At 38.4% G+C, this 16,627-nt stretch overlaps 1 protein-coding gene across 4 annotated transcripts in view; it reads right to left on the bottom strand.

The window, feature by feature from the left end:
• CCDC149 (coiled-coil domain containing 149) overlaps positions 1-16,627 on the bottom strand; it is a 51,485-nt gene that overhangs the window by 24,143 nt on the left and 10,715 nt on the right. For all 4 annotated transcript variants that reach the window (XM_041403066.1, XM_041403069.1, XM_041403067.1 and 1 more), the window contains exons 4-6: positions 7,168-7,275; positions 1,586-1,702; positions 123-295 (exon numbers count right to left, since the gene is read on the bottom strand). In XM_041403066.1, the coding sequence (XP_041259000.1) occupies positions 123-295; positions 1,586-1,702; positions 7,168-7,275 (398 nt within the window). The remainder of the gene's footprint in view (positions 1-122; positions 296-1,585; positions 1,703-7,167; positions 7,276-16,627) is intronic.

Below are 16,627 nucleotides of genomic sequence, written 5' to 3'. Positions count from 1 at the left end.
AAAGAAATTTCCAAAATCTCTTAACTTTCATTCTTGGATATATTTTCTTAGTTGTGATTGGCTTCCTGATACTCCTATTACAACAACACACTGTTTTTCTAGGGAAACAGTAATGCACTCACCTGTTCTCCATACAGAGAGCATCTATGTCAATGATACGGTTTTCATGCCCTCCTAAGACATGATTCAACTCTTGGTTTAGTCTGTCAGACTTATCTTGGTAAACAGAGCGTTCCTCTTTCACATCCTGTAACTCATCCAGTGCAGCCTGAAGATCATATCTCAGAGTCTCAATCTGAGAAGAAAGGAGAGCTGTATCAGTATGAGTTTAAACAATAGCTAACATAGGACCCAGCCTGAAAACAGCAACAAGCACGTTTGAACAGTATTGGTTTTGGACAGTAAAAGTCTTTTCAAAGCTCATAACCCTAGGTATTTTTACTCAATTTCATTTACTTGGAGTTAAAGTAACTTTACTAGTTAGATTAGTTTGAAAAAATTTCTAGGAAACAATTAAAATGTAACAGCAAAAGAAATCTCAATCCCTACTGTAATTCTGCTTTACAAACATATTAAGGTGGTTATATAATATAATTTCTAGGACTCCAAAAATTAAGTCAACAAGCCTTGTCAAAAAGCCTGTAAGCGGGAATTTGCACTAATCACTTGAGCAATGAGGTTCCATAGAATAAGAACTGAAAAAGTACAAAAATAAGCAATCATGGAGGCAACAGGATGAGCTGTACTATTAAGGAAAAGAGTGAAGAAGTCCAGTGTAAAAAATACTCAAGGACAGCTTCAAACTTCCAAGGAGATGAAACTGAGTGTGAGAAAATTCGGCAGGGACAGAAGTCTCCACCCACACCCCAGAAAACATGGATAAGCCAGGAAGGACAACTGACCACCATTTAAAAGAGGCTGGGTGACGAACAGAAAGAACAGAAGCTTGGTAACAGAGTTAGCAGGGAGGATCACACTGAAAGAAGACCAACAGCCTGTCCAGTAAGGTACAGTGGTGCTGCAATTGAGGGAAGACAGAAAAACTAGAAATTCCTGGATCACAGAATGGCTCATTCAGTTGAAACTGACACTGGTAGAAATAAGCATGGGAAAAACAGAATGCAAAGCTGCAAAACTGTCCAGAAATTTATGTATCAGTGTTAGGGAAAAGGCCTGATGCTGCATGGCAAAGAGCATTCATACAGACTTAAGGAAGGGAAATAGGTCTGATGTGAGAATTTTTCAGAAGAGGAGAAGAAATAGCTTGAAGGCAGGAGGAAGAGGACACTAACAACACTTCTACAGAAAATTAGATTCAGAGGGTATCTTTAGGAGGTACATCAGCCACTGTACACTGTGCTGAATACTTGTAAGAGCCTTCACTAAAGGGTACCTTCTATTGACATTCACTGAAAATATCCAATTGTCACAAGTTGTTGCTGGGCATTAAAAAGAAAAGGAGGATCAATAATATAGACAAAAAATTCCAGAGATTAGGAATTCACTCTAACCATTACTTCCAACATCAATTAGCCCTTCAAACAGAACAGAAATTATTTACTTACTACTAGCATTTAATTATTACCTGCTCTCGAGCCTTCTCCAACTGTTGAACGAGGTCCTCCCGCTCATGTGCTGCAAAGTGGCGAGCCCCAACTTCATCATCTCCCAGTCTTTGCTTTGCTATGGTCATTCGAAGGAGCTGCCATGACAAAAACAGGATTTGGTAAGCAAGAAAACCCAGGCTGTAGCAGCAGAGTATATTTGTATTAGAAAGAGTAAAGCTGTCAGCTTTAGATTTCAGCTCTTCCAGGCCAAACAGCTGCTATTATTTAAATCAGAGGGAGGCTTCTGAGCTGAGGCTCAAATCCAGTTTTTAGTGAAAAAATCCAGTTGAACAGTCAAAGCTTCCACAGGAATTCAGTCAAACCCTGCAACAACAGTCATCAGAGTATACAAATTATGAAAGACTGAACACATAGACATGTGGTCAATGTTTTTTAGGAGTGACAGGAAAATCTGCTAAATCCACTCAGACTAAAACCAGAGAATTATGAGAAAGCCTCTTTGTAAATATGTAAATATTAAAATTCTCTGCAGCAGAAAAGTCTTTCTTTAGTTAATAAAAAGGAACAAAGTGGCTTGTCCAGCTTTATTTTACTGACACTACTTAAAACCCCCCCTGTGCTACATCACTGCAGAATTTGTATTAACAGCTGCTAATACATTTGCTTATGCATTATTTTTTTAGTCTACTCACATAAGCTAATTCATGTCAAAAGCAAAAAAAAATGGGCCAATGACAAGGAGATTCAGACAAAATGCTCAAGCTAGCTAATGAACTTCTGAGCTTGTGGCTGCTGAAAATAGTCTGGCCTGAATTAATACATATTTACATTCAATATCCAAAGCAAAAACCAACAACCTTTCAAGGATCATGGAGTATTAAATACCAATCTATAAGGCATTCAGCATTTACAGTTGTTTATACTCAGTACAACTAGGCCTCATCTTTAGGAGCTCCACAGAGACCAGGGAAACCCACCACAATAACCAGCCTGACTTTCGCTGTATCTTTGACTGCACCAAGGAATTAATGCACATCATTATATCGCAGAGTTAGGGGAAAAAAATCAATCTTCTGAAGTAGAAGATTGTACATTAAAATCTATCTTTGGTATTTATGGGATGCCAGTCACCATAGCTACAATGTGCCAATTAAAATCCTGCTGATGCAAGACAGACTACCAAAATCATCCTCCCCGTTTATTTCAGCTCCAGTTCAGTGCAAGTCACTGAAGCTAGTACAATGTGTGCTGATAAGAAGTTCACTTGTTCAGGGGAAGCTGTGGCTGCAAAAGTATCTGGTTTTGGCAAACTATATTTCACTATCCCCACAGGTGAAGTGCAAACTACTGCATAGTTAGTAAGGCTGAGAGGATACTAAAAGATATAACTCCTATTAATTTCTTTATCAAAACGAGTAAAAAAGGCAACTTGCAAACCCTAGAATGGCTTCATAGATATTGGATTTTTTAAAATGCTACAGTGCTGATGAACAAAAGGTGTCATGTCATGTCATTTAATTCAGAAAAATTTATTTAATTTCTAGAATCTCTCTCTAGTGACAAAGACCACACAAAACAAATGCAATAACATTTTGAGGTTTCAATCTTGTTCAAAAAAACCTGGAAATGGAAAGAGGAATCACACTTTATTAATGTCTCCAATGCCTGCAGCAGAGCAAAACTTCTGTGTAACGCTTGGCACCAGGCTGGGAACTGGACCAAAGCTGTCACTCACGCACTATGACCAACTCTCCTCCAGCCCAGGAGGGGGTGAGGCATAGGATATAACTGCAAGCAATTAGAACTTGCAAGGTCAAACAGTCTGTCAATAAAAGGAGAACTATTTATTTACTACCCATTTTGAAGCAAAAAACCCCAAAAAACATGAAGTCTTATGAAAATCATGCTTCAAAAATCCAAATTGATCCAGTAAAAGCAGCATTATTAATATACACAAAATACAGTAAAATATCAATCCATAAAACAACAGAGTGCTTCTTCCAGACAGTTGGCCAATCAGAGAGTTGACAGGGCAGAACAGGCCCTGATTAATTCTGCATTGTGAATGTCTCATGAGGCAGCACCACCTGCTATAAAATTCTTTCCTGAAAATGCTGTGACCCAAAGAGACACTGTTATACCAGAGGTTTAAGGGTTTATTTTATATATTAATGGTTTGTTATAAACTTTATACACCTGCCCTCTAGCTGCTGGTATTTTTGTTTCTGTCATTCAGAAATCACTGACGAAAAGACCACTCAACTTCATTTAGGTTAACACTACCCCTCAGGATTCAGTGAACAGCATTCACAGCTGAATGGATTTAAATTAATGGCACCTTCCCAGAGAAAACTCCTGTTTGTTAAGAACCTATAAATTGTTAACCAAAATAATTCACTGCTGCAAGCACAGTCTTTTCATTTTAATATTACAGCTCCTTTTTACATCACTTTCAGCTACGATAATGATTTACAAAGTAGCAGCACTGTATCAGCCCCACAATGCCTAAAACCAGCATCACAGGGATAAGCGCTGTGCAGGCTAGGAGTCCATAGACAATGCCTGCACCAAAGTTGGACACTCCTGATTATTAATAAAACATGCAGAAAGAAAAGGAAAACAAGCACAACCAATTCTTCATGGAAGGCAGAAACCATGGTGTTAGCCACAGTGACAGCAATTGTCTTCACCATGATCTCTTACAAAACCTTAAAATGTGGACCAGAACTCACTAATATGCTACCTGAAGTCCCAGTTCTGCCAAAACACACACGACCCATTTAACTCCTCTCCCTGTTGCTGCATGAATAGTTGTCTGCCTGCAATAAGGAACTGACAGTAACACCACAGACATTGTTCCCCATGCACCTTCCTCTTGCTCAGCACTGCTCTTGGCAGCTTACAAAAGCAATTTTTTGCGTGGGTAGGGGTTCAGGTAAAGGCAACTGAGTCATCTTGTCTTGCAGAAGTCTCCAGTTTCTCTTAAGCTTTCCATTTTTACCCTTTCACATGAGAGAATTAGATTTTTTAACTATCTCCTTCTATGTTTTAGCAATTGTTTCCAAGCATTGCTGCCAAAACATTAGGAAGGAAAAAAGATTTACAAATAACTACCATAAAGATAGAAGAGTTCTCATGTGTCAGAACTTGTGAGATTGTGATCAATCATAAAAATAAATAGCCTCAGATATCTGTCACTCGAATGCTGCAGTATAACTACTGCTGTATTTTTCAAACTGCAGCAACAAATCCTTCCAGAGACTGCCTGAAGAAGTTTTATTATTTGTGCCAACAGAATTCTGCTTGAAACGAGAGGAAAAAATTATTCCCATTAAACCAAATTCAAGTAATTTGTTATTGCCTGTTGATGTGTTTAACATGATTTCAACAAGTAAAATATCTCCGGTTCAAGGTTTTCTTGCTAATCCAAGTGACTGTATCCTACTTGTAGCAAACATTAAAGTGGTGAAAAACAAGCCAAGCCATCAAAACATTTCTTTATCAATAGAACTAATGTGTGATATTTAAAGAGGGATTTTTTTTTTCTTTTTTGGTCCTGCAAAGCTCTTGCCACTCAGTGACAAAGCCTGCATGAGTCACCCCTGCTCAGACATAGGCAGAATTGTTCATCCATAAGCAGCTTCACTTGCTGCAAAAGCAGCTGTTTGTTCATCTCTTGCCAGAAGTAAGGCTGACGTAGACCAGCTGGGCAGGATGCCCTCCCTCACTTTGGAAAAAGCATTGAGAAGAATGCAGGGGAAAAATGTAAGAACAAGCAAATTATTATGGTTTTTTTTGTTTTTGTATATACCATGAATTATCTGGACTCCAGTGCCTGAGGTAGCCCAGCTGCCAGTACAGAAGAATTGATGAGCAGAAGAGAATGGCTTTGTGAACAAGCCTAGAATTTTATCACTGAAGCTTGTAGGGAGAGAAATCTGACACTGGAGGAGAGTGTTAAATCCCTCAGAGAGATGGCAATGCTTTTTTAGGCATTTTGAAAACCAGCAACCTGACTCTAAAATAAGCTCTATTTCTCATTTACTCGGAGAGCGAAGAATGTGTTCCAAAAATGAAAATCCTAGCCTAAATTAATCTGTGTCTGATGCAGCTCTTTCCTCCCACTCTGTATTTAGTGATACACTATTTTGCACCTTTCAGAGAAAGGCACACTGGGCAGAATAACCCCTTTTGTAATTTTCCATTCATTTTGAGGATCATGAATTTAAATTCAAGCTGAGAATACGGATGTCACAAAGATAACTAGCTAATACCATGTTAACCCACCCATGTTAAAGGTGAACCTAAACAGTGCCAGTTCATGCACAAAGAAGGAGGCTCTATGTTACCGAGATCATATACTGTCATAAGGAACTACAAGAGGTACATAACCTTGATATTTAAATGTTTTGTAGTTTTCCTACCTTTGTTTTCTGTTTGTACTTACAAACCCTTGCTATCTGTTTAGGACTGGCTTGGGAAAGGCTGTGTGGCATAATATTGGTGCTGGAGAATTGAAAGGCACTGACTTCTACACTGTAATACAGTTCAAACAGTAAAATGCAAATGAAAATAATCAGTGGGAAATCCGGTCTTTAAAGAGTTGAGCAAGTTATGCTGAATGCTACACATACTACAAATTCAGGTTTCACTTGAACCTTTCCCAGGTCTCTGAACACCTTGAAGGGAGGTCTTTGTGAGAAACAGTGAAAAATCTTGCATTATCACAATATCCTTATGTTTAAAACAAAATACATAAAATAAACTTAAATGGAAAAAGACAAACCTCATCTGAATAATTAAAGCCATGTCATTTTTATTCCAATTTTAAAATGCCATAATTTAAAAACTGTAGTTGAAGGAGGGAAGTTATAATTATTTGTTTCAATTTTTTACTTTGTTAACCACCTCAACTCTCCAATTCAACCTCTCACTAGTTTGATCTCTGAATGTACTTTCGCATAAAGCTCCAGCTGTGAATGTTACACACATTTGGCTTGAGTTTAAATATTTCAATTAATGGAGACAACAGGAGTTTGATTAATACCAAATGGCAGATTTTAAGCAATGTTCCATATAACTTGCTAAATTTAGCAATGAAATAAATTGGTTATGTAAGGGTAATGGGATGAGGGCTTAATAGAAAGCTCACTACACATGTTTCTGATCAACTACTCCGTAGTTTTTAAGGAAAGAATTATGCTACTTCGTCATCTAAAATTTTGCAGTTCAGTACAAAAACCTGGAAATTATCACATGTAGAACACACGCTTACCTGTACTTATTTGTAAGAGGAACGACCAATAATAAAATATGGGTTGTGGGTTTTTTTTAAAGGAAGGAACATAGAAAGTCTGAGAGCATTAAAGCAAGGCTAAATACAAAATACATAGTTAAGGACAACAGAGCATAATACTTAATAAGATGCACTTAATGGTATCCTTTACAGCTACTGTAGTTTCACTGTTCTAAGCACTCTTGCAATTAAAGTATTCTAGAAATTCTGCAACCCATTATTTTATTTGTTTTCCTAAGAAGTAAAGGCAAAACTCTAGCCCAGTTTACACATCCCATGCCATTTACTGGCAGTTTGTAATACCTTATTGTCCCCTTGTACTTCTCCCAGTCTCTGTTGAAGCTCTCCAATCTCTTCTCCAAGATGTTTATTTCGATCTTGAGCCTCACTCAGTAGTTGAGCAAGATTTGCCTAGAAAAGGAGTAAACGTCAGTCAGAAGTCAGTGTCTGTGGAGAGAAGTGTAAGTAGTGCTTGAAAAGAAACCCTTGAATTACTCCTTATCCACCAACAATCTTTACTTTTATTGTTGGTGGTACCCAGACTTCATGCTTCATTAGACAGATAACAAGAAAAGTCACCTGGGCTTTTTAATCTTTCTATATAGTAGAAAATACATACAGCATTGAGCGCATACAGACTCCCAGAACCCCAAACGAGCCAAAGTGAAAACATCTACACTAGTTCCAGTATCGTGGCTGGTGAGAAGAATAAAATTCAGAATACTTTGACAATATTTATACAAAGCTGCCAAAATAATAGTTTTAAACTTGCATATAATTAGACAAAAGGCACAGCTGAGAAAGAATTATGATACAATGAAAGTCCGTAATAGTGTCTAGAGCAGATTTCCAGCCAATAAAGAGGCTGTCAGCCAAAGTCCCTGACCCTGTATGGAGCTATACCATGGATATCTACTACTGCAAAACTTCAAATATTACCTGATTTTTGTTGTTAGATATCACCTAGATTCTGGGAAAACAGAGGTGAAAGCTGGAGTTTAAAACCCAACCATGCTGCTCCCCACCCAATAATCCAAGTTAAAAACAGTTATTCACATTAACCTACTAAGTTAGCAGGGCAAGCAGTCTGGCTTATGATCTTACCATTTAATTACATCAGTTTGATCACTAACAAAAAAATAAATGCAATCTACTCTTTTTCTATATATGCTATCTGAAAATGAGTAAATACTACAGGTAAATTTATTCCATTTTTGCCCTAAAAATGTCTCATGAATACACAAACATCGACTCAACACAGGAAAAGCCTACCAATGACAGCTTTTCTAAGAGAGTTAGAATCATAGTGGATAAGGTGCAACCTTTCAAGACATTGCCTATGGACAACTTGGTGCGCCATCCATTGCCATAAATCTCAAGAGTATGAAAAGAAATTTAAAAAGAATTTTTGTATCTGCTAAGTATGACTTAGTAAAGTCTCATGTATCAGGGTCAGTGTCTCTGAGCCACCCTTACACATTTGGATTGGATTTGAGGCCAATGCATTAACTGACAGCAATTCATCAAGTGACTGTTCCTAGTTCTCTTTTGGTATTTTAGGTTTAGTTTTAGATTCCCTGCCTGCTGTGCTTCTCTTTCAACTCCTCCATTTCTCTATTCTGACATCTCTCTTTTTCAATCTGACTCTTTTACCCAGTGATTCTACTACCACTTGAGTCTCATAGGATGTTTTCATGAATTTTATCTTTACAACTCACACACTGTCAAATCAACAAGGTATCTGATAGCCATTACAGCAATCTTGCTCCTTGTTCACTAACAACTGCTATTTCTACATGTCCTGCTTTACGTTTAAGAGAACGACTAAGAGGAATGTATGAATGTGAACAGTAACATGAACATAGCTGTGCATGCATATGACCATTTGCAGGATTAGACTATTAAGCTAATATCAAGTAGAACTTTTGTACATTACTATTGAAGAGGATAACTCCAAATTCCAATTGGTCTAAATTAGTAGTATATTCAAACTTTTAAATAGGAAAAATAACTCAAGAAACTGACAGCATCCTACTTGATCAAGTAGGATAACATTCAGCATAACTTGCTCAACTCTTTCTTCAACAAGAAGCCTAAGTCATTGCTACAGCTTCTGTACTTCTGATGCTTTGAGACCAAAAGTTCAGAAGAAAGTAAGGTAAATTTCACACAATTCTGGAAGAGATTAAAGCATTTTTTAAAACTACTGACAAACCTGAGGACTGCAATAAATAATTTGGGGGAAGAATGTAACAGCAAAAGAACCCCTATAAATAGCCAATTTATAGCCAATATGGGACTAAAATTACGCTGCTTCTAATTTTATTTTCAAGACAACAACCATTCAAGCAATACAAAAGATTCCTCATGTATGCTTTGGTGGACGGATCTTTTTCCTACCTCTTAAATAAATAGTGTAATAGTCATTCACAGGATGAATGAATCAAGGAGCTTCAGAACACATTCAATCAGTGTTTTTGAAAAGTACTTCTTAATGGCAGTTTAAAAGAAAGAAAACAAAGAACCCATGTTTGCAGGAAATTGTATTTACACTGAAGTATCTATGGCTACGGCTTAGATGCAATTTTTTATTTTTTTAAACAAAGTTGACTTTCAATAAAGCCTGCGTTAGTTAAAAGGAATATGGTTTGCACAAACCTCTCTGAAACACCTCTATTTATAAAGCTCCTTTTTATGATGAATTGGCACAACTCTTAACACTGCAATAGCACATGTAATTTCAACACCTGGAAAGAACTCAATCTCACTAATCAGTGTTTACAACCGTAACACCAGGATTTCAGCAGTCTGTAGTCAAAACCTGGCTCAGGAAAGGCATTACCATGCCTATACTAAATCTTCCTGCTCAGATTTATTTCCTTTAAAACCATTTCTCTGGGGTTGCAATTCTATGCTGAATTTTATTTGTCAGTCATATAAATGACTTAACGTGACAAAAACCTTTATACTCACGACACAGGTTTTGGAAGAAACTTGAAACAAAGACTTTTAGGCACCAAAATAAACCAGCTTTGTTTGACCATGCCAAGAGCATTACAATGAGCTAAGTATAGATTTGCTCCTTCCTGCAAGCCTTGTATTGTACTTCTATTAAACTGAAACAACCAAGCTATGTCACAGAAGTAGTCTCCAGCAATTACTCATTTCCCTGGCTTAGAGGTTCCATACAATGTATAATTTAGACTGCTATGAGTTTCAAAGGTTTTGGCAAGACCTCATTAAAGCACTTGGTTAAATATGGATAGATGGAGAAATATTTGATTTTCCAAAGTGCTCTATGAAGCTTAAGGACAGTCAGCCAAGAGGATATATTGATTGATACCTGGACTTGGTACCATTTCTTTGGCATATATAGAAAAACATACCATATGCTTGAAAGATGATAAAACTAACATTGGAGGACTGCCTTAGTGAACTTGCAAGCACATATTTTTTGAGGAAAGGGGAGAAATCTATGCAAAGGCAATAGCAATTAATTTTTCCATTTGGCAACTTCTTTCAATATTCATAGAACAAACACACAATTCACTAAGAAATCCAAGATTAGTTACTTCAACAGATAATAATGCTCATATTATTTTCCCATGCAACAGAGAACAACTCCCTGTAAATTAGCCAAATTCAGCTTCTCTAAAATCAATTTCTTCGAGAGTTTCTTTTGATTTTAGGTGAAGCCTTTAAAAGACTCCTGGAACTGTGAATGAAAGAAGTAAAGAATACTTTACTTCTTTCATTCACACTACACAAAATTAACTCTAAAATACTGATGAAGAGAAGTTTCTGAGCCATGAATAAAGAAGGGAAACATGCAGAGGTACCTTTCTGCTGCCTTATCCTGTCTTCCCTCTGCAACAACCTGCAGCTGCGGAAACTGTTTCTCCTACCCTCTTCTCAGTGCAGCTGTTTCTAATACAAAATAACAAGTATTGCTTCAGCCCCATCTCTGTAGCTGGCCAGTGTCAGACAAGCTTCCAGAGCTATAGCCACATTCCATTTCTGGCAGGATCTCAGGAGCCTCTGCAGCACAACAAGCTATTTGTTTTATACACACCTGTTATGGGAAGCTTGTATGTATCACAGACGCAAAGAATAGCTGGAGGGGATTAATAAAGATCACCAAGTCCAACTGCCTCCACCTCACAGGACTGTCCCAGAAGGAACCCACATACTGAGAGTGTTGTGCAGATCCTGCCTGAACTCTGGCAGACTGGGTGCTGTGGCCACTTCCCAGGGAAGCCTGCTCAAGTGCCCAACCACCTTCCCAGGGGAGCATGATTTGAGCACTGTCTGAACCCCCACTGCAGTGCTAGACATAATACACTGTCCCCATATTCTTCTGACTCTGACCAAATGCAAGTTCAACCACAGCCAACAATCCCATCGGACGCTAAGAAGAAAGGAGAAGAAGATGGCTCTGGGAGTGCCAAGTGGGAAGTGCCTACCTTTATTACATAAAGGAATAAGAGCATGATAGATCAGAACAGACCAGAGAACCAAAGATTCAATGGGATGGGGTTACAGACCTTCTCCTTTTCCACTTAGGCCTTGTTAAAATTTGCAAGAATATATTTTGGGACAAAAGGTGGAAAAGAACTTCACTTTTAGCTACAGATGAGCATCAAAAATACTGACATAAATATCTATAAATACTTATTAACATAAGTCAGTAAATACTTGTCAAGCAGCAACAGATCTTTGCTCACTAGTGACCAACGGCCTAATGAGAAAAAACAGTAACTCCAAATAGTCATCCCTGGCATTATGCACTACACTGGAGTTTGGCTCCTTTGATAATTTTGCAAATCTAGCTACACATACACACAGCATTACTTTTCTTCACAGCACTTTAAAAATGGTGATAGTAACAGTCTTCAATACAGCTCTCAATTCTTTTGCACATAAATCTTATCCAACGCTTAAAAAAAGGGAATAAAAAAAAAAAAAGTAACTTTTTGCCTTTTTGCCTTTAGAGTACTCCCTGAAAAAGTAATATGGCAAGAGGGAAGAGGGGGAAACTTCCAACATACCTTTACAGTTTAGAAGTATTTTTACATACAAACATTCCTATATTGCAATTGACAGTCTTTTATGTTTGTTTCAGCCACACCTTCAAACAAAGAAGAACACTGAATTATAGGTCTGACAGAAAAAAGTTTGAGAAAACATTCAGCACACTTGATGGGTGTGACTGATCACAAATTTAAGTGCAGTTTCTCCTCCAATGAATTCATATGATTGCAATGGCTGAATTAATACAGAAAAACCTGTTTTACTTACCAATTACCACTGTTCACTCCAAGATATGGAAACTGATGACTGCCCTTAGCACTGGCTTCCTTGCAATAAAATCCCAAAATGATTGTATTTTTCTCTTTAAGATGAAAAACCAGAGAAGACTTTTAAAATTACAGATCCTGGGTATACAAACCAAAATACACTTAATATGGGTTGTATTTTCATGCTGAAAAACAACACCAAAAATCAAAGCTTTGCCAAGCAGTCACTTGATATAGAACAAGAGAAGAAAATCCTCTCCTAAATATTTTGAGCTCCTGAAGATATCTTAAACTTTGAGATAATGCACAAAAATAATCAAAATCTCTTAAACATTTTGAGTGTTGTAATTAATTGACGGAATATTTATTGAGAGTACTCAGGTGCAGAGGTGTGCACAAGTATCTCTCTATTCCATTAAGGTAAGATACAGCAACCAGAGAAGAAATTGCTGTACACATCAGACCTGAGGGACTATCACATCCATTAGAATGAACATTTCTTGTCTCCTAGACTTCACTGGTGGACTTGGCAGCATTAGGTTAATGGTTGGACTCGATGATCTTAGAGATATTTTGCAATTGAAATGATTCTATGATTCTATGTTAGTGTGAAACCTATCTGTTGAAGAAACAATGGTGTCACTTCACAAAACATGACTCCTAGTGTGGCTAACAAGTTCTAGGTTTTACATACTACCACCTGCTCTGACCAATGGAATGGAAGATTTCTGTGTCCAGAAACAAAAATCTCTCAACTGGCTATGCTCTTGGAGCTGGCAGATTTTGAAATCCATGGAATATTGCTTTCTATGTGTTGCAAGGACAAACAATGTCACTGTTTCCCAACTACTACCTCATGCTATGGGAGTCAAACACACGCACCTATAAACCAAAGCAAAGTGCACCAGTCCACATTTGGCACATGCATAATGTTTTTCATCTTCAAACCCCTTGCAGAGAGGAGAAAATCACATTAATATTCACAGCACCACTGTGAGATAAATACAAAATTATTCCTTACCCTGTAGAGTATTTTATCCACAGATTTTATCTCATAGAACTCTGAATGCAGCTTTTGCACCTTAACACAAGGCTAGCAAAACTTAGTGAATTCATTAATTTACAAGAAATAGCCACATTAGTCACTATGCACGATCATGTCATGAACAGTCGTCAGGTAATCCCTGAAGTTTGTTTCAGAAATGAATTGTGATAGCTGAGTACATTGAGCTAGAAGATGGGAAATGAAACGGATCCAAATGGATCCATTTGTGGTATGTCACAGCATAATCCTGTCTGGAACCTCTGGTCTTTCTGATGTTATGCCTGCCAAAAAACGGAGACAAGCTGTCTGACCAACATCTCAGCAAGTGGGTACCACGCTGCTGTGATACCAACGGCCCTGGAAGCAGTCAGAATCTTGGTCTGAATGAATCACCTTGGGATATCCACAGATAACTGTAACAGCACTAAGGGCCATGACCTTCAGGTTCTCTGGTGGGCCTTTTTGGCTAGTATGAAGATAAACCATCAAGCTGTGTTCAGTACGAGGAATACATCATCATTACATTATGGGACTCAGTACTGGGAGCCTCAAAGATGGTTCTGTGACCATGGGATCCTCTCTAAGGCTCAGCAGCTGCTTGCCTCTTAACTACATGAGGCAAAAGCTTTGCCAGTAGGCTGAAAAACTTCAAAAGGAGAGCTTTACTCTTGAAATTATGTAGGAGGGAATAAGGAAGCTTAGGATAGGGTGGGCAAATCAAGAGACCGGGATAATAGGAAGAGAAAGGACTTAGCAACTCACAAAGAAACTGAGCTGAAGTATAATTCCTTTGACCGTAGGCATGTACAGGAGGAGACTACCACAGAATAGCCTTGTAGGAAAGCTCTAAGACTGTACCACAGAACCAGCACACTCTGATGCCCCTCCAAGGTCTCCAACACATGCAGCAGGGGGAATAGAGAGGAGGAGTTTAAAGACTGTGCTCAGTTACAGGGTAACAAACTCTGGGATCATGGAGAATCAGTGGGATAGCTCACACAGCTGAAGTGCTCTGATGAAGGGATACGTGCTCCTTAGAAAGGACAGCAAGAAGTTGAGGAAGGGTCTTGCCCCCTCACCCTTTTATCTGTGAGAGCACTCAAACACTGGAACAGGTTGCCCAGGGAGGGTGTGGAGTCACAGAGAATCAAAACCACACCAAAAATGGGCAACCTGCTCTAGGTGGTTGTGTTTGAGCAAGAAGATTGGACTGGTTGACCTCAAGAGTTGTGTCTTCCCACCTTAACTCTTGTGTGGTCTTGTGGCATTCATTTCCATTTAATTTGATTCCTTATACATTTAAAATACACATCTAAGACCTCCTCAGTGACATATGCATTGCAACTTTATTCTTGACACACAGCACCAGTGCAAACCCACTATCTCCAACTGAGTGGTCTCACTGAGACCAAATTAAGGAAAGCATATTTAGGACTGTGGCTCCACACAGTTCTTTTCCTAACCAAGCACTTTACTTCATCTTTGCTTATTCAAAGGATCTCATTTGTATTAAAAGAACTTCCATTTCACATAGAAGGTCAAAGGATTCACTGACTTGTTATTTTAATGGCAAAGCTTCTCCCAAACTGAAGCTATGCTGAAAATTTAAGCAATGTAGATGAAAATAACAAGCAGTATACATTACGCTAGAAATAAAATCTACGTTTTTTTAAGTTTCCCAGCGCAGCAACACTGGCCAACAGACACCTAGTAAACTTCCATTAAAATGTCCTGTATCACAGTTAATGCATATGAATACGTATCATTGAAGAACTGTAGAATGGTAGAATTTCTATTTATATAGGATGCTCAGCAGACGCTATGTATACAGAGAAACATTTTCACACGTCTTTCAAACGGGGAGTGTCTACTGTTTACCAGAGTTTGTGCTGGTTTCAGCTGGAGTAGAGTTAATTTTCTTCACAGCGGCTGATATGGGGCTATGCTTTAGATTTGAGCTAAACACAGGGCTGATAATATGGAGATGTTTTTGTTCTTGTTGAGCAGGATTTACACAAAACAAAGGCCATTTCTGCTTTTTGTACTGGCAAGGAATTTGGGGGTACCTAGGAGGCTGGGAGGAGACAAAGCCAGAACAGGTGACCCAAACTGACCAAAGGGCCATGACCAGGCCATGTGACATGATGCTCTGTGTATAAAGTGGGGGGAAGAAAGAGGAAAGAGGATGGTGGGGGGGTGGGCAGTGTTTGGAGTGATGGGATTTGTCTTCCCAAGTCACCATTATGCTTGAAAAGGCCCTCCTCTCCCAGGGATGGGTGAACACCATGCCTGCCCATGGAAGTCACGAAGAAATTCCTTGTTTTGTTTTGCTTTGCTTGTGTGAGTAGCTATAACTTTTCCTATAAAACTGTCTTTATCTCAACCCACAGGTTCCATAACTTTTACACTTCTGATTCTCTTTCTGATCATCCTGGTAAGGCAGTGAGTGAGGGGCTGCATGGGCCTTGGCTGCTGGCTGGGATTAAACCATTACAGACATGTGTAAATTAATTTTAACATAAAATGCACTCTTCCTAATTCCTATTGTCCTGAAACATTTTGCCCCTCCATTACTTATCCAAAAACTACTCCACATCTGACATCATAAGACATAAAGCTACCTTCAACCACATAAGCATGAGGAGCCAGGAAAGCACTTACAGCTCACAAGCTGTGAACAACACTAATGGTGAAACATCTACAGTAGAAATAGAGATTTCTGTAGCAGCGTTTCTCATTTTCTGCTTCTGCTGGTTGGCAGAATGTGATACACACAGAGCAATATTTGGATAGAATCATCATAGTATCATAGAATTGTTTCATTTGGAAAAGATCCGAGACGCAAACACAGCTTTGAGCAGGGAAACACTACAGAGCACTGCATGTTAAGATACCTTTAAGTAACAATCTTACAAAACCAGATTTTGAGTTAGCTGCTTGCTGACAGAAAATGCCTGGTTACATGATATTTCCATAAAAAACGTGAAAATTCTGTGCTGGAAAACAGGATGAGAAGGCATGGTGGAAAACAAGACATTTTAAGCAGTCACCAAACATAATTGATAATAAAGGGGGAAAATGAAGACAAGAAGGAGAAGACAGTAGCAATTCCAACCCATCTATTACATTTAAGGTTCTAGACTGGAATTTCAATAATAAGCAGTAATTTCTCAGTTGTGGCAAACAAATGCAACAGATAGCAAACTGTTAAGCATATTGTGTTTTCATCTTATTTCTGACCGTGAAAACAGTATGTACTTTTGTGTTGTGTAAAATTCACTGGAGGATCAGGGTCTCCTTGCATAAAGTGACTGAGGTCACAAACTTCTTCCAGCATGCATCTAGGGTTCCAGGAAAAAAGGGAATGGAGGAAGCACAAATGTGAGAGAGAACCTCACTCTTTCTTAGGTGAGAAAATGCT

Source organism: Onychostruthus taczanowskii, unplaced genomic scaffold (genome assembly GCF_017590055.1).
Source record: "Onychostruthus taczanowskii isolate IOZ18803 unplaced genomic scaffold, ASM1759005v1 scaffold2, whole genome shotgun sequence".
NCBI lineage: Eukaryota > Metazoa > Chordata > Aves > Passeriformes > Passeridae > Onychostruthus > Onychostruthus taczanowskii.
The sequence above is the reverse complement of the archived record's forward strand: the minus strand, read 5'-3'. Positions and strand labels throughout refer to the sequence as shown.